General features: G+C 38.6%; 1 protein-coding gene across 6 annotated transcripts in view; it reads left to right on the top strand.

Moving 5' to 3' along the window:
- Nucleotides 1–27414, top strand: part of CDC14A (cell division cycle 14A) — a 173665-nt gene extending 146251 nt beyond the window's left edge. For 5 of the 6 annotated variants that reach the window (XM_081226309.1, XM_081226313.1, XM_081226311.1 and 2 more), the window contains 4 exons: nucleotides 2142–2257; nucleotides 4291–4338; nucleotides 6367–6489; nucleotides 7195–7673. In XM_081226309.1, the coding sequence (XP_081082435.1) occupies nucleotides 2142–2257; nucleotides 4291–4338; nucleotides 6367–6489; nucleotides 7195–7645 (738 nt within the window). In that variant the 3' untranslated portion in view covers nucleotides 7646–7673. Of the gene's footprint in view, nucleotides 1–2141; nucleotides 2258–4290; nucleotides 4339–6366; nucleotides 6490–7194; nucleotides 7674–25493 lie in introns of those variants that run through there. The other variant, XM_081226310.1, reaches the window with a different exon arrangement.
- The last annotated feature ends 220 nt before the right edge of the window (nucleotides 27415–27634 follow it).

Raw genomic sequence — 27634 nt, 5'->3', positions numbered from 1 at the left:
TGTCAGGGAGGTAAATTTTTGTACTTTTGTTCTACTTTTACACTTGACAGATAGGTTGAATATTGCAATTTCAAGTTGAGAATTACTTTTCCTTAGAATTCTGAAGGCATTTTAGAGCTGGGAACACAAAGATCCTCCTAGTTGAATAGACAAACATGCTTTCCTGGCTTTCTCACTAAGGCACTCATTAGACAGTGAAACTGATTGTGGTGTGGATCCAGTCAGACCTTCAAGAAGCTCTCCTTGCCAATCTTATGAAGGCTTATATACTTCTTGATACCCCCTCATATTTTGGAGCCTCTTGGCTATGTGCTTGTCCTTCTATCAGGCACAAGTAACTGCTACCAACCCAGTATGTTGGGTGCTAGATGAAGCTAAGCTCAACTTCTCAGGTGTACTATCTTGCTTGCAAGCCTAGCCTTCAGGACTGCCTGATTTCTGTTCCTGCAGGCTTCCTTGGGTGGTAGTAGATTTTCCCCCACTGGGATTGTATGGACAAAGATGAATAATATAATTGATTCCTCGGGACTTTATAGGTGGACATCTCTTAATGACTCTAAGAGAACCCCCTGCCTTTGAGGTTCCATGATCCTGTGACTGTTAAATTGGTGTTCTTTGCCAGCATGGCCCTTCCTGTGATCTTGGTTTGGTTTGCTTCACTTGTACTCATTCTTTAAGACTCAGCTAAGGGATTGTCTCCTCTGGGAAGCTTTCATCTTCATTTCTTTTTCTTTTCTATTAGCTGTGTATTTTGTATGTCTTTTTTTTTTTTTTTTTTTTTTTTTAAATCAGAGCTGTAGTAGTGAGGTGTGGTCTTTTTGCCCAGGACATGCCTACTGAGCCCCAGATGAATCCCAAAATAGATGGCAAGGAACAAAAAAGTGTTTTGATTCAGGAATGGTTGTCAAAAATGACTAAAATATCACTGAGGGAAGTGCGTTTTTGTACATTTTTCATCAAATAAGACTTCTAGCTTTAAAGAAGAGAGGAGACTTTTTTTTTTTTTTTTTTTTTTTGCGGTATGTGGGCCTCTCACTGCTGTGGCCTCTCCCGTTGCGGAGCACAGGCTCCGGACGCGCAGGCTCAGCGGCCATGACTCAGATTCAGTGGCCATGGCTCAGGCTCAGTGGTGAAGCCACTCCGCGGCATGTGGGATCTTCCTGGACCGGGGCGCGAACCTGTGTCCTCTGCATCGGCAGGCAGACGCTCAACCACTGCGCCACCAGGGAAGCCCGAGAGGAGACTCTTATGGCTAGAAATGATCTTAGCAAATTCAAACCTTCTGATTTTTTTCAGGTGAGGAAAAATACAAAATACAATCTTTATGGTGGAATGTTAGTGTGCTGTGGCATATATTTTAGAAAGAACATTGTATCTGAGGACAAGAAATCTGATTTTAAAATCATAGCTCTGTCATGAAGAGTTTAGGGGAGCTTGGGCAATAGTCTTATCTTCCAAAAGAACCTCCTTTTTTCATCTTTAAATTAAGGGTAATGGTGCCCTCCCCACCACCGCTCCCTGGGTTGTGAGAATTAAATGTGAGCTGATATGCAAAAAAGACCTGGTGTGGTTCTTATATATATATTTCCAACTACAAGACTTGTTTTATCAGGAAACACACTTTCCCAGTCTAGTAAGCTTGGAAAAATCTTGAGTGCTTTTAATAGTGTTAAATGATGTTAATAAGTTACTGTATAGATATCCTAAATTGTTTTATCTTTCACTTATGTAAACAAGGTATGGAATTTTCAGTGATGGGTGCTGGTAGCTTCTGGAAAAATATTTGTACTGTACCTATTAAGCCAACCTATGTCTAAGCTATATTCAAAAGCATGATTTTGTCTGCAAGAAAGTCTCCATGGTTGTGGTCCATTGTAACAGAGCTCCTTTTAATAAATTCTACCACATCCATACCCATGCTTCTTTGTTTTGGAATTTGACCAGTATATTTAATTGGTGATTAGTCCAGTGTTCTTTAGTATATATGTGGCCAATGCTGAATTCATAGTGTGTTAAAGCTATTTAAGATAATCTGTATAAAACATATCCATATACCGAGATAATCTATAAACTGTTAAGAAATCTATATAAAGTAGAATTATTCATAATGACCTTTCTGTGGAACATGAATTTTTTTCCAGAATAATTTAGAAGAGGATGAAGATGTGGAAATGAAAAATAATATAACCCAGGGAGACAAACTACGTGCCTTAAAAAGTCAGAGACAGCCACGCTCCTCACCATCTTGTGCATTTAGGTAGATCTATTTGAAACTTTTAAATTTATATTGTGCCTCCATTTGTGGATAGAATATTTAATCTTCTCTTTTGAATAGCATTCTACAAGTACTATGTTTACCTCTCATTTTTTGGTTTATTACTATTTTGTGTCATTTTTTTATTATTTTATCACTGCGGGGAGTAGCTAAATTTTAGAAGCTTATTGAAAGCAGCTGCTGCATCTTAATCTCTGGAATTCCACCTTAAACTGCTAAGCAGTTGGTTGTCTCTGGCACTCTTCAAAATTCCACTTGGAATGGACTCTTCTCCTGTGAATGGCTTTCCTGTCCTATGGTGAATTCTCGCAGATGTGCCAAGCATTTGTATTTAAACTAGAGTGTGCAGATAAGTATAGTATGCCAAGCTTTTGTTATATCCTAACTCCTTAACCTTACTTTCTATTTTTGAGAATTGAATAAACAATTCTTGCCTGTAAAGTTATAAAACGTCTTGGTTTGGAGGTCTGAAATTACTCTTCAGAATCAATTGATGGGACTTAACTTCTGACCACAACCTTTGAAATCTTCTGGTAATTCAGATTAAGTGAAAAAAAAAAGACTTCAGAATCAATGTAGGTACAAAAATCTGTAAATATCAAGATTCTTTATTGTAATGTAAGGAATGGCAAGTCCACAAATGAATATAACCAGAAGTGGCTACTTTCCTCTGATTTTTAAGTGAGAGAAATGCATAGTAAGAGAGATGTTTTGCTAGTGTGATAAATGTCAAACAGACTCCTCACAGGGAATTTAGTTTCATGTATTATCTGGGAGGATTATAACACTTAAGTCAGGTTGGGTCTGGTCATACCATTATCTGTGCTTTGGGTACTGGTTTCCTGCCCTGAAAAATGAAGGTTCATATAGCTCAAAGTTGAGGTGATTCTTTTCTATAGTAAAATGGAAAGGTGGGATAGCAAGTTTGGTACTTAGTAATAATCACCAACTACCACTAGGAAATTAAGGAAAAGTACCATTTACTGAGCAGCTGCTATGGGCCAGGAATCTTGTTAGGTGCCTAGTTTGGACATGAGGATTAACTGAGTTAACACAAAAGGTGTGCACCATTACCCACATTTGTGTTGGTTGCTTGAGGTCAGAAAGGTTAAATCACTCCCTAGCTGTTATTCAAACCCAGCACTGTTCAAAGTTCATGCTCTTTTCACTGTATATATTGTCTAAGTCAGTGGAAGTTTCTTCAAGATCAGTTTACCAATCTTTTTTTTTTTTTTTTTTTTTTTTTTTTCAGTATGTGGGCCTCTCACTGTTGTGGCCTCTCCCATTGCGGAGCACAGGCTCCGGACGCGCAGGCCCAGCGGCCATGGCTCACGGGCCCAGCCGCTCCGCAGCATGTGGGATCCTCCCAGACTGGGGCACGAACCCGCGTCCCCTGCACTGGCAGGCGGACTCTCAACCACTGCGCCACCAGGGAAGCCCTACCAATCTTTTTTATTCACCATTTTTTTGTTTGAAACTCTAAGAAATTGCATTATATTGATTAAAATTAACTTCAAACAGATTTATATTTGATTTTTAAGAAATCATAAGGGGGAGGAAAGGGTAAGTTGGGGTGTAACTTGGCAAATAAAAAGGTGAAAGAAGCAAGAGAATCTTCACTACACAAACTTTAGAAGGCTCGTTCCAACATGGTGTTTTTCTTTTTCTTTTTATCCTCAGAAATTTTCTCATTTTTTGGAATTTAGTTTTTCTTAACAGCATCATGGCACCATGATCAAACATTTTTAACCTGAGTAGATGCAATACCACCTTCTGCTGAAAAAGCATTTTGCTGTAAATGAAATTGAAGAGGAAACAAAATGACTAAAATAGACTTCCTGCTGGTTCTAGGATTTATTTTATAAAGTGAATAAATATTAATATCCATTTGCAAGGTTTATCCCTCTTGCCCATTTAATAATTTTGCTGGTCTGACTCCAGATGATGTGACTTTTGGTCTTGGCTTAAATGTGTGACCCTGGTGTTGTGTGAACATTTGTCTTTGGTTTCTGTAGGTTGGAGGATATGAAAGGGCATCCAAGAGCAGTGTCCCAGCCTTCCAGGTACTGTCAACCAGGTTGAATTTCCAGTAGCTTATAAACAAATGCTACCCTTTAGATACATTTCCCAACCCTTAAGCCCATAGAAATAAACTGCCCACAGCTTTTCACTTTTAAAATTCCTTCCTTTCTGTTCTAGATTGTTACAATATGCTTTATATTTAATGCTCACCATGAAAAAAAGTTATTTTCCTGAGGTGTCTACAGGGCCGTATGGCTGTGGGAATGATGCCAGTGTACTCGGTGTGCCCAGTGCATGGTGGGATCTCCAATAAACTACAGTGGCTCTGCAACATGCCTTTCAAGCCAGTGATAGATTTTGCCTTGAATTTTTAAAATTTCTGTTACTCTTCTTTCCTCCTATTTTTGCATGTATTTGTTCCCTTCCTTTGTTTTCTAGTTTTATTTCCTTCCCTATTCTCCATTTGAGGAGGAAACATTAGTGTTTTTCTCTGGAAAAATGTTCCCCGAACACTCCCTGGTGGTCTAAGTGGTACCAGGATCCAGGGTAGGTCTTGGTGAGGGCCATAGAAATGTTTGCCCAAAGCTGTCATCAACAGATGGGGAAAAGAAGCTGATTCACTCCTCAGCTTTGTTCTTATTCAGCTCTAGGTTTTAAGGTTGTTTAGTGAGGGCAGCTTTGAGATGGCCCAGACTTCTCCAGAAGCTTGAGCTGCTTCCTTGTACAACTTTTCCTGTTCTTGATTTAGAGGCAAACCATGTTGTAAGCTGCTGTTTGGAGGGAAGATGATGAAGAAAAGAGTCTACAAGTAAATCAGCTTTTCTATAGCAGATAGGAAAACAGGGTCCAGCTACATTAAAAGATTTGTCCAGGACAAAACACATTTGGTATTAAAACCATGACTGGGCCCTGGTAGTCCAGATTTGAGTCACTTTTCCCTTTTTGTTCACTCAGCAAATATTTCCTGAACACCTACTCTAAGTCTGGCACTGTGCTAGTCTGGGAATTGAAATGAGAGACAGTTCTTTGCTCGTAATGGAGCTAATTTCGAGGGAAGTAGATGATATTAGACAATGAAATGTGGTACAAGAGCTGTGATTTACTATGAGAATATATGATGAAACTGGATGCTTAACCCGCCTGGGAATTCAGTGAAGGCTTGCTGTAAGAGGTAGCAGCTGATTGGACCATTAAAGGATAAGCAATGGGAGTGAGTCAGATGGAGGTGGAAGAAAAAGGTGTGTGTAGAGGTGAGGTAAGGACAGGAGAAGATGCCTTGGCAGGAAAAATAACGCATGCAGACTGGACAGAGGTGTGGATGCCGTCCATCCGGGGATCTCAGGGCATTTTCTGTAGCTGGAGAAGAGGTGTCTGGTGGGAAAATGTGGAGAATTGGCAAATGCCAGATTTTGGAGGGTTTTAGAAGCCAAGCCAAGAAGTTTAGGCTTTCTGGACACTGAAGAAAGATTAGATGGTTTAAACAGTGAAGCGACATGATTAGATATTTTAGATTTTGTTGGAGGCTATTCAGAATGTGAGTTTTAAGGAACCAGATTAAAAGGTGCTGCTAGGCGTCAAGGATAAGAAATAATGATGGCCTCTCCTAGGGCAGTTGCAGAGTGGAAAGGTGAGGATAGATTTGAAATATAGAGAGGTAGAATCTAAGGACTTGGAAGGAATGAATGCCAGTGTCAAGGAAGGGAAGTGACCAAGGATGGCAGGATGGTGGTTACCCCCAGGACTTTGGATCCTGGATTTGAATCCCAGCTTTGCCTCTCGCTCGCTGAGTGACTTTGGACGAGGAGCTTTTCCTTTGCGCCTCCATTTGCTCACTTGCAAAGTGGTCTTCTCTACCTCGTGGGGTTGCTGTGAGGAGGAGCTGAGTTAATGTCCATCAGGTTCTTAGATGAGCACTCAGCACAGAGTGAGGGCTGCGTCCGTGTTGGCTACTGTTATTAGGACCTGCCATGACCTCTTTAACATTTATTAGTTTATCATGTCTTAGTCGATTGCTGAATGTTAAGATAACACAGCTTTTTGTGACGCTTTGCCCATTTTTCTCCACAAAGATTGAGTTCTTCCCCACAAGGATCTGCATCTGCTTTGAAGACCTCAAAAGTGGCTTTGTCCCCTTTGGTGATGGCCAAGAGGATAAACAGAGGCTCTTTGTCCTCAGGCACCAGTGTAAGAAGGTAATTTTTCTCTCCTCCTTCTGAGGCACTGGCAGGAGGTAAGGGAAGGCAGCAGCAGACAATGAGTTTGGCTGAAGTTTGTGAGAGGAGGGGACCGGGGGAAGGGGAGAAACCACAAAAAGCACTGAGACCCTCTAGGCTTCTGTTCCTGTCTTGAATTGTGGGGACATGGCCATGGAGGGAATGTTGTACGGCATCCCTTTCCAGAGCTCGCCTAACATGATCCAGGGAACAGACTCAGTGGCGCAGACTAATAATGTATGACATGGTCATTTCTCCCCTGATGTGTATGGGCCGAACTAAAATGGGTAGGGATGTTTGATGTAGTCATATGATTGAATATATAGAAGTTAAATCTTGTACTTAGGTCCGCTTTGTACTCTCCCCTTATATAGTCCTTTTCATTTACTTCCTGCCACAGGGCAAGTAGAAACCCGCACATATTCTATTTCAGGATCTCTGGTCAAACTGTTTTAGCCAGCTTCTTGAGTCTTAACTACTTTTGAGAGAGGAACTTATCATGTATAACTAAAGGCCACATATTATAATATCACCAAGAGCAATTCTGTCACCATTTGCGTTGATCAGAACTGTCTTCATCCCATTCCCCTAATGTTGTAATCATGTGTTTTAGAAACGTGAACCCTGCGTGAGTATACATGGCTGTCTGTGTTCCCCCCCGCCCCATCTGTGTTTTTCGTTCAGCTTTTCCATGAACTCCCGGCTAGCCAGTTCTCTAGGGAACTTGAACGCTGCAGCAGATGATCCAGAGAACAAAAAGACTGCCTCACCCTCCAAGGTGGGTTTCGTAGGCAACCCGTTCACCAGCCTCTTGAATGGCAGCTCCCAGCCGCCTGCCAGAAATTACCCTGAGCTCAACAACAACCAGTACAGCAGAAGCAACAGCAGCAGTGGGAGTGCCCTGAACAGTCAGCCGGGCCCTCACAGCGCCAAGACCGAGGATCACGCCACCACCCTGCGGCCCTCCTACACCGGCCTTTCTTCTTCCTCAGCGAGATTCCTGAGCCGATCAATCCCCGTAAGTTCGCAGACACCACCTCTTGGCCCTCAGAACCCTGAACACAACTTTTGTGCCTTGCCTTCCCAGCTGAGGCCGCCACCAAAGAAATTTTATTGCGCCAAGGAAGCCTTCTGATCGATGCCTTTCCTCTGTGCTGTGAAACTGTCTCTGCACGTACATTCTGCTGGCTCCTCTTCAAGTAAATGCCAAGTGTAGACCCAGTTTTCTTCCTTCCTTCTTTTTCTTCTCCTTTTCCCCCTCCTTTTTAAGTGATTTCTCTAGGAAGGGAAACAGCTTTCATGCCCTTCATCATGGACACTGTCGTCTTCAGTTACTTTTCACTGAAGTTTTGAATCACTCAGCAAAGTCAGGGGTCCAGTCATACGACAGACAGCATCTGCTTTGGTTGTAGTGGTATCCTGGCTTTTTCTACATGATTTGTCAGTGGATGAATTTGGAGTATTTAAATGTGGAAGGTGCTGAATGAACAGTGTCTTCTCAGAACTAACCATCAAGCCCTTGACTAGGTCACCTGCAGGGAACTGACCCAGAATTAATTAAATGGCAAATGGAGGGTGCTTATATGGCAGGTTTATGGGTAGGTACTTGAGATGTAGGGGAGGGGAAGGCAGGGTAACAGGAAGACGTTTAAAATTAGCTGTCACTCTTCTAGAGACAAGATGGAAGATCTCCAAACACATTTTACCCATGAGCTCTTCATTTTGGTTACCAAGCCCCCTTTGTGACCAGTAATCCCTATTAGGGTAAAATCTTGTTGGTTCACCACCCCTTGCCGTGAATCACTTTAATCACATATTTTGATTGCCTTAAAGGGAATTGAGATCTATGGGAATGTGAGTTTTGATTTGAGAGAACAAGGACAAGATAGGAAGGAGAAATAGAAATAGATGCCACAGATCAAGGCAACGTCAGTCACTGTTAAAATGCGACATTGACTCCACTCAGGCACAAGCAAGCCCCAGGTGTTCTGGGAAGGCTGTGGTCTGGCACCCCTTCATGTCCACTGTTCTTCAAACACTTCCTCAGCCATTATCCTGGGAGAAGTGGGTCTCTGCAGGGGAGAGGAGGGGAGGAGAAGTGCGGGTGGCAGTGTGCCTCTCACCGCCTCTCAGCAAATCCATACCCCACGGTAAAAGCTAATGGGACCCACTTTCCCTAGAAGGAAGTTTAGAAACCACTTTGTGAATGTGAAGATGCAGTGTGTGTGTGTGTGTGTGTGTGTGTGTGTGTGTGTGTTGGTTGGACTCATTACTACTCCCATCCCTACCTCAGGCCTCTTTCAAAGTTTTTTTTTCCACTCTATCCACACACAGTCCTTCTGGCACATATGATTTCCCCCAATCTGATTTTATTCCCAGTGATGTTTTTCAACATTATTTTAGGTTCCTGTAGAGATTATAGCCTAGGCCCACTCAATCCCTTAATTTGACTCTAATCCCACTAAGTTATGGGTACATATGTATCAGTAAAACTTAAATCCTAGTAACTGGGATTAGATGGAAAATGAAGTGTATTTATTATACATTTTTATAACTAGTTTTACAAGTCATTAGACTTCACAGCAGGAATTGAGTTCAGTCAATATTTTCATATACTGATTGTGGGTCAGCCTCTTTTTTAGACCAGAGCACAGATCTCTCCATTTTCAGAAAAAGTGTTATATAGATAGATAGATAATTATATGAATACCTGTAGATTTCATGGCTAAAGGTTTTGTCTAATCCACATTTATAGCTCAATACCAGAAGGACTGGTAGCTTGATAAGAATGACATTCTACTTGTTCTGGATCTCAGTTTTCCTCTTTGCTAGTGGCAGCATGGGAGCTTCCTTTAGATGATCGTTAGTCTGCTAGCCACCATGTTTATATAACTTAATTTTGGTTTCCTTCCATATTTTCCCTCTCCTGGCCTGAATACAGTGATTTTCCAATAATTAAATTTAAAGTAATAGTCTGTGTGGACAGCTGCTGCTTCTTCCCCTTCTCCTTCTTAAATTTGTCATCTTATTGTAAAGAAAAGCATTTATAAATAGAATTGCCATCAAGACAACATTTTCCTCCCTCTCACCCTCCCAGGAAGTAAGAATAGCCAGGTGTCTTGTAGCCGATTTTCCCTCCTTCATCTTTGCCTAGACCACGTCTGTGAGAGGGAGGGTTCCAAGTCCTACCTCTGCTGGCTCGCTGGCAGAAAGTCTAAATTAAGATGGAAATTCCCATTTTATGCGGAATAAAGTAGGAGGTTGGGAGTTTTTTCCTTTATCAGTTCAGTGAAGCTTTTCTAATTGTTACAGGTTTCTTGTCTAAATAAGATGGTCCTTTTTTCCAATGCTTCTGAAGATGTGAGACATATGATCCTTGAAGAACTAGGAATAAATCACTCAACAAAAATGTTTTTAAATCCTTAGGTAGGAAATGAAGTCTAGATGGCAGTATCCTCCTCACACCTTTAAGAAAGACCCAGAAACTCCTAGGGGACGGGGGTTGCTGGGTGTTTAGAGGGCGTCTAATATTTTAAAAGCTGCAATTATCATCTCTCTTGAAAGCTGCAATTGCTTCTCACTTTGTGCAGCAGTTCAGCCCCCAGAAAAATGTGGAAATGATTTCCTAGTTCTGTCATTAAATGCTTTAACACAGATAACAAGAACAAATGTTAAGGGATCCTTATGGTTGTGACAGAATTCTGAGAAGCAGATTTTATTTTATTTGGACTGTTCTGTTAGTCTTGAGGTTTCTACTGACCAGTGCAATGCACCAGGTTTCATTTTGACTGACCCACCTACTGTAAAAAATCAGTTTTCCCTCCCTGACATTCAGAGGCGTTTTCAAATCTTAAGAGATGAGGGACGTGTGATTATGGCGTGGGTGGGGTGGAAGTATTTTATTAAATTGAAATTACTTGCGGTATCTGTCTTGAATATTTGCTCTGTGTTATTTTTAAGAGACTTACCACTGAATTGCTATTCATCTGCATTGTCCTTACCTGACCCTGGAAGTCTGGGTTAGGTCCCAATGCTTCCCCCATAAGCTCTTCTACACCCTGCCTTGGTCTTAATTGCAATACTCAGATTCTCGCTCTGCATTTTAATCGTCTGTTCACTAATCTGTATCCTCCGCTAGACTGTAAGCTCTGTGGCGGCAGGGCCAGTGTCTGTTTTTCACGGTTGTATGCTCTGTGCCTTGCATGTAGTAGGCATTCATTAAGTATTTCTTGAATGGTATATTATGGATGGTTGGATATTTAAATGAATGAATGTGGTAAGAATTATTGCTTCCATTTTAAAGGTAAATAACTTGAGGGTTTGAGAGTTTAAATATTTTGCCTTAGATTGTACCACAAATATGTAGCAGAGCCGTAATTTGTACCTGGGTCAGTTTGACTCCAAAAAAGCATATTCTTTTGATTACATCATGTCATAGATATGCTGTGATGTGTGTTTAAAATAGAGGGATATCTAAAGGATATGCCTTTTTTTTCAAGAAGGGTTAGGGAAAGCTGTGAAGAAGGCATAACATTTTAGTTGGGCTTTGGAGGATGAATAGGAGCCTTCTAGAAATCTAGTGATGAAAATAGGAAGACGAGGAATGGTCATTTCAGACAATGGGAGCTACAAGAACAGAGGTACAGCCTTAGTACTATAGTTAAGTTCTTAGTTTCTAAAGACGAGTAGACCTGGGTTCAAATCCTGTCTCTACCATTTCCTTGTGGTGAGTACTTTGGCAAGTTATTTAACCTCTCTGAGCCTCAGTAAATGGGAATAATAATTATCAGGAGCATATTTAGGTTTTGTGCACCTGAAACTTATAGTTTGGTGGGATCTGTTTAAGATAAAGAGTACAAACTATTTTTGTAAATTTTATGCAAACATATGACTGTGTGCTTTGAAAGGGGTTTGTGTGACTGTGAGGCCTTAAAGCTTATGTGGTAATGATAATAATCTTTGTAATAGGGTGGTTGTGATGATTAATTAAGATAAATCATATGAAATAGTTTACACAGTGCCTATAGATAATGCTCAATAATTTTAGCTATTATTGTTTTAAGAGCAGTGAGTGTTCCAGTGTAGCTAAAGCCAGGGGTGGTTACCTAAAGATAAGGCTGGAAAATTAATCTGAAGCCAAACTGGGAGGTGCAGCGTGAGCTACTGGAATCTTGTCAGCAGGAGTGACTTGATCAGATCTGACTTGATGAAGATAATCCTGGCATTCATGGGGATGGGAGCTCTTGCTAGAAACCCTGAAGGCAGGAGACCAGTTTGAGCCCTGTCTGCTATCTCCCAACCCTACCTCAGCAGTTTTCTTTCAGTAAATTCTATGCTTTTCAACAATTACGCTGTGTTTCAATGCACATACGTAGTAGTATAGATACTATTAAATAATCATATATGACCAATAGCTCTAAGATACTTTTACTATGAAATTTTAAATGATATATTTATTTTTATAAATGGAAACTTAGCTATTGAAAAAAAATTATGGTCCTTAGAAAACATATTTTTTACAACATTTGACATGAGGAGTTGTAAAATAATGTGCTTTGTTATAAAAATACATATATATAGTCAGGTTGGCTGCAAAGAATTTTTTGTGACTTCTGTGTCAGAAGTTAATCTTTGCTTTATGGGAACAGCCTTTTATAACAAGCTTTTATTGTACTGACCTGTAGGGAATATAAGCATAAATAAGATAAGCAGTCCTATAATAAGGTTCTTCTGAAAGCTTCTTTGGGTATCACCTATTAAAATCTTTTTTGTGACTTTTAAAATTATTAAGTAGTAGCTTATACTAAGCTTTGTTATTCACTCATATATTGATCTTCAAACATTTTCAAGAATATTCTCTTAGTGATGTTGCAGGTTATGTCAGTGATGCCATTCATTGTCTCTTGGAATTTTCCCATTCTTCTCTATTCTGCTTTTTTCTCATCTTCTTTGTTGTGTTAGCCTTGATGATAATCTTCTTAACTCAGTCTTAATTCATACATTAAACTGGGGTCACAGACTCTTTCTGTAAAGGACCAGAGAGTAAATTTTTGGCTCTGTGTCCCAACTCTTTTATATATGTGTATGGAGGGTGTGGCTGTGTTCCAATGAAGCTTTATTTACAGAAACAGGTGGTGAGCTGGATTTGTCCCCTGGGTTGTAGTTTGCCATCCCTGCTTGAGAGCATAGCCAGGTAATAGATAATGATCTCATCATCATTTGAAAGTGACCAGTGATCCCCTAATGCTAGAACATTGATCCTGAATTCCTTTGCTGAGCTTTCAGGCTCTCTGTCCTTTGTTCTCCTTATTGTATCTTTGTACCAGCTTTACCCTGCTTGACCCTGAGTGTGGTTTCCTTCCCTACCTTCTGGCCTTTGGGAAGCTCTTTCTTGGAAGACCCCTTCCTTCTTCACTAATTTCTCATTATGAGAAGACATATTATCTTCCATATACGCTCTGAAGCTCTGAAACTCTTCTCAAGAAATCGAATCCACCAAATGTTTTACTAAACCTCTGTTTCTATTCATGATGACTATTTACTACTTTATCAATATATAATGTTGCTTTGCATACACAAGCATCTGTATTTGTTTACATATTGTCTATACATGCAAAGACTTTATACATGCAATTTTTATTTGCAAGTCTCCAAATTTTAAACTTTCTCTGTGTAGACATTTTATTAAATTCTTTTCTATTTTATGGTTTCTAATGCAGTTCTAAACACAGAAAAGTATTAAAAATACTCATTTGGGTTTAAAGTTGAAAGGAAGATTGAAATGAAATACTGTGTACTACTTTAACGTTCTCCTTATGCCACTGCTGAAATTGCCTTAAATGCATTTCCCTGTCCCAGTGGTCATTACCATTTTTATACTCAGCTGGTTAGTCTGCTCTTTGATTGTGAAGATTCTGTGGATGAGTTTCCATCTCAGATTTGACTAGTGTCAGAACAACCTGGGTAACCTATGAATAGGTTAAGTTCTGTGTTCTAGCATTAGGGGGAAAATATATATTTTAAGGTATTATTTGTTCTTAAAGTAGGACTTGGAATAAGATCAAATTATTAGATCCAGCTTCCTGAAATCACCAGTTTGATGAAAATCTGAGCAATTGGTGTGTGCATTAAAGCATGCTTCATTTTTACTTTTGAGTAGTTAGTGTGACAGTGATGAACTACTTATTGATTGTTTGAACATCCATTCCCAATAAAATGCGCCTACTTTCCAATGGTATGTAATAGCTTTTCCTGATTTAACTTGATGTCTTTTCACTCTGCCTGATCTTCATTTAAAAAACTATTGTCTTGTCCTGATAAAGGATTAAATATTATTTAATATATAGGCTGAGTACTAGCTTTCTAATGTTGCTGTATGTTCAAATTACTGTGGTTTTTCCATCTCTCCTCTTTGTTGTGGCATTGCCTTAAATTTGATGCAATTTTTCAGCTAAGGGATACTAATACTGTCAAGAACATGAGTTCGGTCTCAGTATTGAACTATATCTTTGTCATTCTTTCAGAATTGGTATTCTTCTGTTCCCTTCCCAGGGGGACTTGGGAATGTTACTTGACAAAGCATCGAATTGTTCTGAGGTCGGCACGGTTCAGGTGATGCCTAAATTTACATATAAGTTATTTAGGTACACACGGTATTTGCGGATGTGCTGAAGGTTGTTCAAATTTCTAATGTTAAATAGTGGTTTACATTAATTTGCTGTATAAATCCTGACAGCTGTTTTTGACTCTCCATTTGAAAGGATTCTTTAAAACACAGAACTTGCTTTAATCTCAAATACATTGGAGTTATTAATTGCCTTGGTTGTTCAACTTAATTTGATACCTTTTTTCTTATATAATGTCAACAATATGCTAAATCAATAGAAAAGGATCTTATTTTAATCTTCCTCTTGTTCTTTATTTATTTTTGGCCAGCAGTAAAAGAGAGTAAGTGCTTTTTGTATATGTATAGAGGCTTATCCAATTAAAAAATTATCCAATATTTATATGAGTGTCTACCATAAGCTCAGTATTGTTTTAGTGGAGGAAGGTAAGACAAAGATGTGTAAGCCATTGTCTTCCACTAGATTGAAAGCTCCATGAGGGCATCTTCTGGCTTAGTTAATCTTCAGCCATCATTTTTCTGGTCCTTCAATCTGTCTTTGTACTGCTGCCAGAGTATGCTTAAAATCCTAGTTTCTTAATGTTATCCTTTGCTCCCAAAGCTTCTCAGTTGAAGAGTAAAACTAATTATTATCAGACTTTTCTCTTTTTCCTTGAAGTTCTACAGTTTCACCATAATATATCTAGATATTGATTCATTATAATTTGTCCTTTTTTGGCCTCAGTGTGCTTTCAGTCAAAGGGCTGATGACTTTTTCAATTATGGAAAATTGTCAACCATTATCTTTCTGGATAGTGCTTTTTTGCCTTTCCTCCTACTCTCTTCTTTTGCAATACCCCTAGACTTATGTTAGAGCATTTCAATCTGTCCTCAGTATTCTTGCCTTCTATTTTATGTTTTGAAATTCCTATTGCTCTGGCTGTGTTCCTTTAAAAAATTTTTTTTAATTTATTTATTTTTGATTGCATTGGGTCTTCGTTGCTGTGCGTGGGCTTTCTCTAGGTGAAGAGAGTGGAGGCTACTCTTCATTGCGGTGCACGGGCTTCTCATTGCGGTGGCTTCTCCTATTGCCGAGCACGGGCTCTAGGCGTGCAGGCTTCAGTAGTTGTGGCGCACAGGCTTAGTTGCTCCGTGGCATGTGGGATCTTCCCGGACCAGGGTTCAAACCTGTGTCCCCTGCATTGGCAGGCGGATTCTTAACCACTGCCCCACCAGGGAAGCCCTCTGGCTGTGTTCTGATTGACTCCCTCCTATTATTTTCCAGTTCACTAATTCTCTTTTAACTGTGTCCATTCTGCAATGTATCCCTAACCTATCTACCTTTTGATTTCCATAGCCATAGCTTTCATTTCCAGCATTTATAATTCATTCTTTATGATAGTCATCTGTTCTCACTGGACCTGCCTATTTCATTTAATAAATTCTTATTCTTTTTATGGCTATTCTTCATTTTCTCACCTTGAGGATCTCAGATGATAAGCTGTTTTGAGATTGCTTTGTGATTTGCCTGTTGCTTCAGCCTGTGAGAATTTGTCTCCTGATTGCAGACTTTGTCAGTTCTCTTGGTGTTCACGTTCCTTGTGTGTTTTAGAATTTTCATTTGTAGATTCACTCTGGAAGGGAGTTTTTTGTTTCTCTCCCCTCTCTCTTTGTTTTCCCCGCCTCATCTATTGGCTTTCTTCTTGGCTCCACTTGACGCCCTAGGTGTTCCAGTCTAGAAACAGATTCTTCGTGCCCCAGCTTCTCTTCCCTTGGTGAGCTCGGGAGGCTGACTTCTCAGGCAAGGATTTAGCTGTGCACAAACCTGGCCCAAGGCATTGTCTGTGGCTTCCCTTGGCCCCTGTCACAGGTGGGAGAGCCTAACCCCAGCCTCAGATTCAGGCCAGCGGCTTTTAGCCTGTGTACCCCCAGGAATGGGACACCTGGCCACCTCTACCATCTTCCAGCTCTGTAGCCAGTGCCCTGACACTGTGTCTTAGTTCGTTTCTGGGCCATGAACATGTTGATCTTACTTTTGTGTCCTGTTGTGCCTTTTCTTCCTCACATTTTAAAAATATTTGATTTATAATACCCAGAGTGGTCATTTGGAGCATAACTGTCAGCTCCATCTTGACATGAAGTAGGTTCAGTCTCTGGGGTTAACCATTCAGGGTCTTTTTGAGTCTTCCCCCAACCCTCATTTCAAACTCATTTCCCTTCACTCCTGAGCATGATCCTTTTACTTATTCCATGTGGAACTTGAATATTCCTTGCTCCAAGGGCCTTCATCCTTTTCTTACATGCTATGCTCCCAACCTGGTTCACCTTTGCTTTCAGACTCCTTCACTTCAGAAGTTAGCCTAAATCCTACTTCCTCCTCTGTGAAGCCTTCCTTGGCCTCACCCAACTATAGCAGTCTTGACTTTTTCTTAATTTGTCCCCTCTGTATTGGTCATTTGGCCTTTATCATTTCTGTTTTGTATTGAGAGTCACCTTTCTCATGGGTGTACGCCTTGGATCCCCACTGAGTTGGTTGGTAAACTTGAGGTTAGAAACCATGGCATCTTACTTTTATTAACTTCATAGTATCTAGCATTGGACTCTGCTTACTTATTTGATTATTGGTTTATTTATTCCATATTGTCATCTTTTCTAATATTGAGTAGGTCATTTATTTCTTCCAAAAATTTGAAATTTACTGTATGTGTGTAAGGCGTTTAACCCAGAAAGGCATGTTTTTATTGCAACCCCCATTACACACAGACACACATACATGCAGGTGTGCATGCATGTGCAAACAAGCACAGATACCCCATGCATGTTACTTGTAAAGTCATTGGATCTGCCCCTAATGGAAGAAATCTTTGGTAAATGACACAGGCTCTGTTTGCTGTTGAATATCTGAACTCACATGGCTGATATGTGTGAGAGAGAACTGTTTTATCCATAGAAACAGATATTTCTATCTCTTGGTCAGACTATTTTGAGACCCTCAGTTCTGTAATATTAATGAGTTCATCATCTGTGTGGGCTTTGGCATCCTCAGGTTCAGTCTCTGATTGAAAGTTATTAGAGTGAAAAGAAAGGACATAAAAAACCAGTATGTTAGTGAGCTCAGCTGCTATAGCAAACACCCTAGACTAGCAGCTTATAAACAACAAATTTATTTCTCACCATTCTGGGGGCTGGAAGCCAGAGATCAGGTGTCAGCATGGTCAGGTTCAGGTGAGGGCTCTCTTCTGGGTTGCAGGCTGCCATCTTCTCATTGTATCCTCACATGGCTGTAAGAGGGCAAGAGAGCTCTCTGGGTCCCTTTTATAAGAATACCAATCCTGGGGCTTCCCTGGTGGTGCAGTGCTTAAGAATCCCCCTGCCAATGCAGGGGACATGGGTTCGAGCCCTGGTCTGGGAAGATCCCACATGCCGTGGAGCAACTAAGCCTGTGCGCCACAACCACTGAGCCTGTGCTCTAGAGCCTGCATGCCACAACTACTGAAGCCCATGTGCCTAGAGCCCATGCTCCTCAACAAGAGAAGTAACTGCAGTGAGAAGCCCGCGCACCGCAACAAGGAGTAGCCCCCACTCGCCGCAACTAGAGAAAGCCCACGAGCAGCAATGAAGACCCACCGCAGCCAAAAATAAATAAATAAAATAAATTTTTAAAAAAAGGGAACACCAATCTCATTCATGAAGTCTCTACTCTGATGACCTAATTACCTCCCAAAGCATCTGCCGCCTAATACCATTATACTGAGGACTTTGGCTTTACTTTTTAGCTACCAAGCTACTGCCACCATGTGTGACAACTGTAACATTTTTCTAATCCTTATCATCATCCTCATCAATGATTTACTGAATACCTCCTATGTGCCTCCCATTGTATCAGGTGCAATATTTATACATCATCTTATTTATTTAACCCATAATTTACAGATGAGGAAATTAAGACTCAGAGAGGCAGTGACTTGCTCAGTCTCACAGCTACTGTATTTTAAACTTCCTTAACTTCAGTGATCTTTGCTTTTATTCACTTGGAAATCCATTTCATGGATCTTCTTATTGCTTAGAGCATTGCTTCTGATGTCTTGAATTCTATAAGGCCCATATCAAACATACCGCCCCCCCACACACCCTACTGACTCTTCCCCATGACCTCTTTATGACCCCTGCCTGTTCCCCTTCACAGTTTACTCCCTTTTGTAGCCCCCATAGTCATTTCTGCTTCCTTTTTCCAACATTCTCTTTTCCACTTGGACCTTTCTTCTGTAGACACTTTATCACTAGCCTCCCAAATTAGATCAGTTCAGCCATCTCATGTCTGTTTCTAGTCTCTCTCTTCTGAGCTCTGCTGGAGAAAATCCGGACTTGGCCAACTGACTCCATTTCAAATGAATTTCTAATTTACCCTGACCCTTCAGTGCTCATAAGTAGTTTACTTATCGCATTTTGGCTCCCTTTCTCTTCCCCACATTGGCTGTTCCGAAGCTTTTTCACGCTCTTCATCAACACAGCTCCTCCAACCTTAGTTAACCTGGTCCTGAGTTCTGCTGAGAACATAGAATTTTTCAGGAATAATTCCTCTTAACTGTCCTCTTCTGTACCTCAAAGTGTATCTGCATGTGACTTGTCCTTTTATTCCTTTTTTAAAAAAGGAGCCCTAGTGTTTTCCAGTGGCAACCCTACCTGCCTGAACTATTCTTTCCAAACTGTTCCTGGGAGTTGCCCCATCCACATCCTTTCTCTGCTAGATCTTCAGTCTCTTACCGTCCATTTGCCAGTCTCCTCACCTGTGAACAGGTACAGAGTGGTCTTACCAATTTCTCCCCTCAGTTCTGTCACCTATCATAGTGTCTCCTTTATGGACAGACTTGGACAGGGGAGGTGGCACCACAGTATGGTGAAAGTCTGTCCCACAGGCTGCCACTGACTTCTTTCAGCCAGATCTGATGATCTCTTGTTAGTCCTCATTCTTCTCAGTCTTCCTACAGCATTTGACTCTGTTGGCCACCCTTTTCTCCTGTTATTTTTGGTCTCTTGAGTTTTGGAATATTATTTTCCCATTTTTCCTTTCCCCCCCCCATTAAATAGTTACCTGTTTGTCTTCCTCCACCTGCCCCTTAATGATTTTTCCTAAGGCTCTGGTCTTGGTCTACTTCTCTCTCTGGGTAATCATCTCCTGAGCATTGAACTTGCATTTCTAACTTCCTGTGGGCAGTCCTGGGAAAGAATACATGCTCTTTCAGTTGTCTACTCCTCCTTTTGTTTCCTGGCTTACTGATTGCGATCTTTATACATCCAATCATCCAAGCTAGAAATTTGGAATCGTCTTTGACGTTTCTTCTGCCTTCCCTCTGCCACATCCAGCCACTAAGTCCTAGCAGTTTTCCCTTTGAAATGTCCGTATTTTGTTTCTCCATTCTTATCACTGCTGCCTTCATTGAGGTCTTCGTGGACTATTGGGTTAGCATTTTAAATTTCCTCCCTGCCTTCAGTATCTCTTGCCTTGAAACTTTCCTCTGTACTGCTGCCAGTGCTAGATGTCTAAGACCCAGCTGATTAAATCATTCCTGTGGTAAGAGTCATTCATCGTCTCCACTTTGCACACAGGGTCTGGTCTGGATCCCTTGCCTGCCCCTCGGCACCCTTCCCCATCAGACCACGTGCCTCCCACCCTGTCTTCTCCAGCAGCTCCACCCGGCATCCTGACTGGCGTTCTGCCTCATGCCGAGCCCCTAGCACAAGCAGTTTACTCTGCTTTTCCTCCTGTCTCTGCTTGGTTTTTTATTTCCTGGCCTGGCTCACTAGTTATCTTTTTGATGAGACATTTGTGACCCATCCAGGCAGAATGCCTTGTCCTTCTCATCTCTCGTGGGACTTTGTTCTCACCCTCTGGTTTCTCTCATAGTATAGTCAGCTGTATGTGATTCTCTCTCTCTCTCCTCTGCTGGCTTTTAAGCTCCTCAGAGGCACCTTTGTTTTCTCAGGTTCCAAAGTGTGGAAAGCACCTAATAAATATTTATTGAACTAAAGGTTGGATAATCTATCTAGGTTCATGAAAGGTAAGCAAAGGGCTAATTAGGGGCCTGTAATCATTGCAAGAGCAGGAAGCACTAACAAAAAGCAAACAACTTCTCAGCTTTAGCTTTAATATACAGCAATCTGAGAGTTTTGTTTTGTTTTTTTCTAGAAATGTGGCTTTACTAAAATAAAAGAAAATACATTTCAACCAAGCTTGCATCAATATAATTTTGGTGTTCAGATGAACTGAAAACACGCATGTAATGGTTGGCTGAGTCAAGTTGAGTGTCAACAATCTGTCATCTAACAATTGAGCTCTTTGTGATTGTTGAAGAGCACATATTAAGTTCCCCTAGAAAGAGAATCTATTAAAAGTTATGCAGGAAGGTGAAAGAATATTTGTATAGCATTTTAGTTAACCAAAATTGCATTGTTAAATCTTGGGGTCCCTGAAATGCTTAGAGAGCACTGTAGAAAAATGCTTACACCTCTTTTGAAGCTGATTTTATCACAAACCTGATTTTATCACAAACCTTAACCTAATATGATGCCAATAAAACCTTATGCAGCTATGCTTCTACTAGTGTTATTGCAGAAGTATTATCATGTTAGCAGAGGCAAATACTTTCAATAGTATTGTGAAACCACATTTGTGGAAATATGTATCAGTGCACGCATTTTGTGTTTTTAACTTACAAACAGTACAACTGGAGACTCCATTGCAAAGCCATAAAAGACCCAGGAGTATAGAGGCAGTTATAGATAAATTTATTTTTCCCCAGTGTTTATTTTTTCCTCATTTGTTTATTAAAACTTAAAAACGCTGGAGTTATATATAAGATACCATATTACCAAACATGTGTTTCTTTCCTTTAACTATCAGTGATGCCATTAAAACAAATCACTTTTTAAAAATTGAAGTATAGTTAATTTACAATATTGTGTTAGTTTCAGATGTACAGCAAAGTGTAAAACAAATCACTTTTTGCCTCTGTAGGTGCTTTTTGCTTCTGTAGTTAGAACTCAAACCAAGGTAACTAGTAGACTATTTTTTTCTTCCTAAGGGACTTGGGAAAATGGGGAAATGCAGGAAAGAAAAAGTCAGTGTGACAAAAGCACACGGTGATTTTGACCTACTAGGAAACCAACACTCCAGATCGTAGGGTCCTTTGGTCCAAGTTGTTTGAACACTAAGACATTATTGCATTCATTTGCTCGCAAAGACCTTAACTTTCATTATTCTTTACAATTTGTTGTTTTTGATAGTTTATAGTTTTATTTATTAACTATTTGTACAGTATTTATATCAATCATTATGAGACATTTTTCTACCATGATTAGGTAACTGGGCTGTTTAAAAAAGAAACACCCCCAGAATAGTTAAATTTTTAATGTCACTACCTACATCTGCCAAAACAGATTAGTAGCACATTTCCAGAACAGAACAAATTGTCTTGATCTCCTTACCTAACACTGTGTTTTGTGTCAAATCCAGTTGCTTTCAGAGCAAGAATTCTTGCTGGAAGCTTATATTTTGACATAAAAATTTGGGGGGCTGCAATGTAAGGTAATATTATCCTTCATTTGCAGGCTGAATATTGCTATATTGCTAATTTAGGGTATTCATTCTGTAAAAATACCATATGATCATGATAAACTTGATCTGGTCTTAACTCACTGTGACCCATTTGAACCTAATGGCCACATGAACTTGAATTTTCTATTAAAGAAATTAAAATCTCTTGGTTATATAAATAAGTGCTATTTTGTCAAATAATATTTACACCTCAGGTCTCACTTCCTTCATAACCATATCATTGTCATTGTTGAGGTTTTTTTTTTTTTTCAGATACATTAGGTATCAATTCTATGGTAATGATAAAAAAAATTGGCCAAGCAGAATTAAAACTTTAATCAGAATATTTAAACATGGGTGTTCTTATAAAGAAAATTTCCTTATAGAATATTCCTGAAAATTCTTTTGGATTCAGTTCTATTGAAAATCATTTAAAAATTATATCTCCTTTACAGTAATAAATAGTACATTCTCTTTTGTATGTTAGTATTTCTTTGCTCCCTCAGGATCATACCCTGCTCATTATTTGTCTGTGTCATGTGATAGAGAATGTTCATTTGAATATGGAGTGAATCACAGGACAAATGCTGGAAGTGTCTTGAGGCATTATATTGTGGTGGCTAAGAGTTTGGGCTTTACAGCCAGACTGCTGGAGTCCAAATTCCTCCTAGTTGCATGATCTTGGGCAAGTACTTTACTGCTTTGTGCCTCAATTTCCCCATCTGTAAAATGAGTTGTTCAGAGCGTTTAATGAGTTAATACATATAAGATGTTTACAACTATGCCCGGTATGTAGAAAGTACTCAATAAGCATCTTTTACAGAATAATTTACCTGTTAAGTAGTATATCTAATGTATCAAAAATTCCAGTTAGTTGTACTTCAGTTAATCTATTTTTTGAATAATAAAATCAATAGCAATAATGATATTGTTTATGGAGTACACAGTGCATTTTCATTTTTACTATAAAAATTACAAGTGCCAATAACTGGGATATTAATAACTTTAGGATACGTATACATTTGGAAAACAAATGAACCAGATACCCTGAGTACAACCCCATTATATAAATATGTGGTGCCTGAAATCTGAATTTCTGTCACTATTGTTTCCCCGGTGAAAAGGCCTTGAAATATTAGTTATACTTTTCAAAAGTGAATAGGTCTTGTAGATTTTAACAATTCTCTTTCTTCCCTAAGTCCAGTTACATTAAGATTTTTGTTTTAGACTGAAAATGAAAAGGGGTTAATTTGTTACAAAACACTGATGTCAGAATAATTTGCTAAACCCATTTTACTGATCTCTTATTTTTTTTAACCTTCTTTATACATATAAAGAAACCATGGGATATGTTTGTTTTTGAGAACTTTGGTATCACATATTTATCCCACAGTACCTAATATATACATACTATTGATGTTCAATAATTGTTTGTTGAATGAATTAATCAGCATGAGAGAAGTTTCATTCTTTGGCCAAATTATGTCTTCATTCATTTTACGGAGGCCTGCAGAGGGAATTAGGCAACGTAAGTGAGCAAACTGGGTGAGTAGCAAAGGAAGCAGTAAAGACTGTGGTCATCTGAATCTGAAGGCTGGATTAAACACCAGCCAGAGCTTCTGACCTCTGCTGTGTGCAAGGAAAGGCTGTCTGCCAGAGACTAATGAATATATACTTCACATGAATGATTGAAATCCTTAGTCTAATATTCTAAACTATTTCCATTTTCTAGTTCAGTGGGTATCATGATTCCATAAAATAAATAAATATATGTACACACATATTTACCCCCTATATATTGATGCATAATGTAAAACACTTTAACCTGGAAGAAAGTTAGTTTAACAAAGGTCGCTTGTCTAGTGTCTGTTCATTTGCTGTATTTCTATTTATTGAGAGTTGATGGAACTTTAGAGGTGCTTGCAAAAACAACTTTGTTGTAAATTTTCAAGCAATCAGAGGAGGTTTATAATTTATGTTAGTGATAATATGAATAACTTTTCTAATTCGAACAAAAGCGAAAGTTAAAATATTCCCAAGAAAGCATTGGTCAGTGTATAGCATGCATGTGTGGCATTTTTGCTGCTGGGGAGACCTCGTGGCTCTGCCTCTCTGCAGAGGTTTCAGAAGAAACTGGGGAAAAGCACCTAGAAAAATGACAGTCCACTTTTAAGCTCTAACTGCTAGGATGGTAGCTGATGTCCCACAAGTTAAATGGGCTTCAAGGCATTGGACCAGTTTCACTGGACTTTCTCAGAGTTTTACCTCTTATTCTCTCTGTGAGTTCAGGTATATTTACATTATAGTACCCTAAGTCTTGATCATCTCTCCTGTTTTGAAGCCTTGACATAAACTACATCCTGTAGTGAGAAAGCCAGTTTGCCAAGCCTTTTCCTTTTTTTTCTTGCTACTCTTAACATTTAACCTCTTCCTTGAAACTTGCAGCCTCGAGAACGCACCTCCCTGCCACGACCTTCCTTTTCCACCCCTTGCCTAATCTTTTGCTTGTGCACAATGTTACTCTCACCCTATGTATATTATTATTTAATGTTGGCACCTTTGTCTTTTCACTTTATGTCTGTGTGACAGTGTGGTCTTTTGCCCTTTGAGGGCAAGGACCATAACTTTTGACTCACTGTGTTGATAGATACTTATGTAGTAAATGGCTGTTGATAGGGTATAAAGTTCACTGGGATTTTGAAGCTGTTCAAAGATAGTTTGAATCCTTTTGTAAATTATATGCAAAATGGACAGATTCTTTTTTACTGATACCCATACTATCAATAAAATGGACCATTCTCAGAATTGATGACCTATTATAAAATGCTGCAGATAAATTTGAAAAATAATTATTGGAGGAAGAGAAAAGGGCATTTGGTAGCAAATCAAGTAAACTTTATTTTTCTAAGATATTTGACTAGAAGAATTATGGAAAGAAATTGTTAATGTTTAGACTGATTTATGTTTCTTCTTTCTAACTGCTGTTTGCTGCTCAAAAATAACTGTTTGGCAGATTTTCTCTACCTGTCTTTATCTTTTCCTGGTTTATGTCTATTGTCAATGCATTCTGATTACATATCCGAAGCATGCTCCTTTTATATGTTCTTATTTAATGTGATGTGGGAGGAACTTGCATTATTTATTTTTCTTGAAAGTTGCCCACTGTTTATTATGTTATGACTGCAAGACTCTTCTACACAAAAGCTTTTTGGGTCTTAAGATCAGATTTCAAAGCTAAAAGTGCTTTGTGTCCCCCCTAAGTGGAAAGGATTTATAAGGTATTTATTATATCCATACATCCTTAAGGAATCTATTTAAATGACGGCTAATTCTATTGCATTAGAAGCATTAACATTCATTTGCTATGCATTGCATTAAATAAAATGTATATATATTCCTTAAAGTATACTCTAATAATCTTCTATTTAGTTACAAATGTCATTTAGTACTTTTGAGTAAAACTCAATAGTATTGTACAAAAGCTTAAAAGCAAGTTTAGTGCTACCTACCAATTTCCAAATAATACTTAATTTTTAATCACCAGTATTAAATTAGTAAGCCTTTTAAAATATAAAGTTTTCTTGCAATTACTTTACCTAATTGAATATCTCATTCTTAGCAAATACTTTGTTTCCCTCATCTTTTTCTAGTCTTTTCTAGTTTATTCATTTATCTTTTACATAATAGACCCAAATTGCCTTGTGTTGAAGGAAGAAGCTGCATAATGTACAAGAAATTTTGTGTGTGATGGAATTTAACCTCAGTTTATGTCTCTCCCCTGCACAGTCCCTTCAGTCTGAATATGTTCATTACTAAGGCCTTGCCACTCCGGTGAAAGCTGTTCTACTCTTAGACACAGTTGCTTCATCTGGACGAGCAATGTAGAGAGAAAGCAGCTGCTTTTGCCAGAAGAATATCTCTGCCTTCTTACCTTAAATTAAAGAGAGCACTAAGACAAGACCTTCATGAGACTTGAAACCAGAAAACTCTGGTTAATGACTACTATAAATGCACTGAAACTATGTTTATGAAGATGTCAACCCTTTATAAGACAGTTTTCATGTTGAATTTGGTATTTTGAAAGGTTATTTTTTAATGTATTTCATAATACATTTGTTATTACATTTACATGTACAGTGTTACGTTACGTATGTATTGTGAACTTTAAAAGACTATTTTGATAAATTTATAAATATATAAAATTATGTAAAAACTAGACTATATTTTGACTTAGGTTTTCTTCCTGTTTGCTACCAAAAATTTGTATTTTGAATTTGTTTAGTATGGTTTTATCTACAATGAATAAATAATTCCTCTTTATTAAGAAAAAGTAAGGGAGAAAGTTTTTAGAAAGTGATTTTTCTGTTCCCACTATGAATATGGCAGATCAGTTCATTCTTTTGGGAAGTCAGTCTAACTTAAGTTTATCCGAATTTATCTCTAGCAAGAATATAGTCATTTGATATGGCTTATTTAGAGCATTTCATTTCCCTTTGTTTTTGTTGCTGAGCCATTTAGTTTTGCATCTTTGGGGGTTTTAACAAAATTTAACATCCAGCTGAAGATCAGAATTCCTCGAATATTTCTTCTGAAAGAATGGTTTTTCTCTATGAAATGACTCTACAGTCCAAATGCTTTTCTTTCCTCCTCTCAAAAGTGTTCATAACCCAATTAGAGTATTCTGGTTTTTGGTACGAGGTTTTTGCCTGTATTCACACATGGTCTGGCACCAGTTCTAAATCAATGAAGAGAAAAAAAAACTGAAAAAGATGCTGCTAAGTAGTTCAATGTATTAATAAAGGAGATAAGTTTAAAACAGATCACAAACCCCTGACACACAAGCTAGCATATCTGAAACCTAACGTGAAAATGAAGGGACTCCTAGGTACTTCACAGCCCTTTCATGTAAATGTAATCTTATATTTAGGCTCCAGAAGCCTGTAAGCTTCTTTTCCGTGGGGAGTTGGGGAGTCTTTGATCCTGATTGTTTTCCATGCTGCTTAAGAATGGACTACTCAGAGACAGTTCAGTGGATTCATATGAAGCGCTTTACTCTCAACCATTGATTTATTTATCATATATTTATTAGAAGGGGGTACATTGAGACTATTATACATGCTTCATCAAAACATCTTGTTTATGTTTTACATTTTAAAAAAGGCATTTGAATGAATGTTTGACTCAGGTTCGTTAATTTAACCTTCAAAAACTGCAGTACCAAACAATTGCACTAAACTGATGAAAAAAGGAATTGTATGTTTTAGGAATCAAAAATTAAACTAAGTGGAATTAAACTGTATACCTTTTCTAAAGCTAAAATAGTAAAATATTTTATTATGAGTTATTGTAAAAAATGATTGGTTAATTGTATAGGAAAATGATAGTATTTTTTCAAAATTATCAGTGAAGAGTAATTCAGATGATATTTGAGAAGTGGGGGAAAGGGAACCATATTGACAGTTTTAGTTCTATGAATACTAATTTATGTGCAGCTACTAAATGATTGTAAAATTGACTACTGTAAATTTTTCATAATTATGTGTGTATTTAGTCATATGTATCTACATGGGTATGTCTTAAAATTATTTATACACATGTGCATACATAGACAAACCAAGAAGTTATATGTGTATAATATAGAAAGTATATAGCAAGGTGATTCTACTCCAATAATAAAAATTGTTTGACATGTATTTTGTTATGAATAGTTTACCTTCAAAAAGATATTTTGTTCTATTTTAAAGTGTAGAATAATACACTGCTAATAAATAATAAAAGTTTTATGCAATTTACATTCTCCCTGGCTTTTATAATTTGGATTTGGAGTTATCAATGTACTGAAGTATTTTTATAATTTTATATTTAATCCACTCTGGTTGGTGCCTTTCGAGCTTCTGAAATTCTCTGTTGCAGATTTTTAGTTTATC

The sequence above is a fragment of the Mesoplodon bidens genome, assembly GCF_964165515.1.
Source record: "Mesoplodon bidens genome assembly, chromosome: 2".
NCBI lineage: Eukaryota > Metazoa > Chordata > Mammalia > Artiodactyla > Ziphiidae > Mesoplodon > Mesoplodon bidens.
Note: the sequence above shows the minus strand (reverse complement) of the source record. Positions and strands in the feature narration are given on the sequence as shown.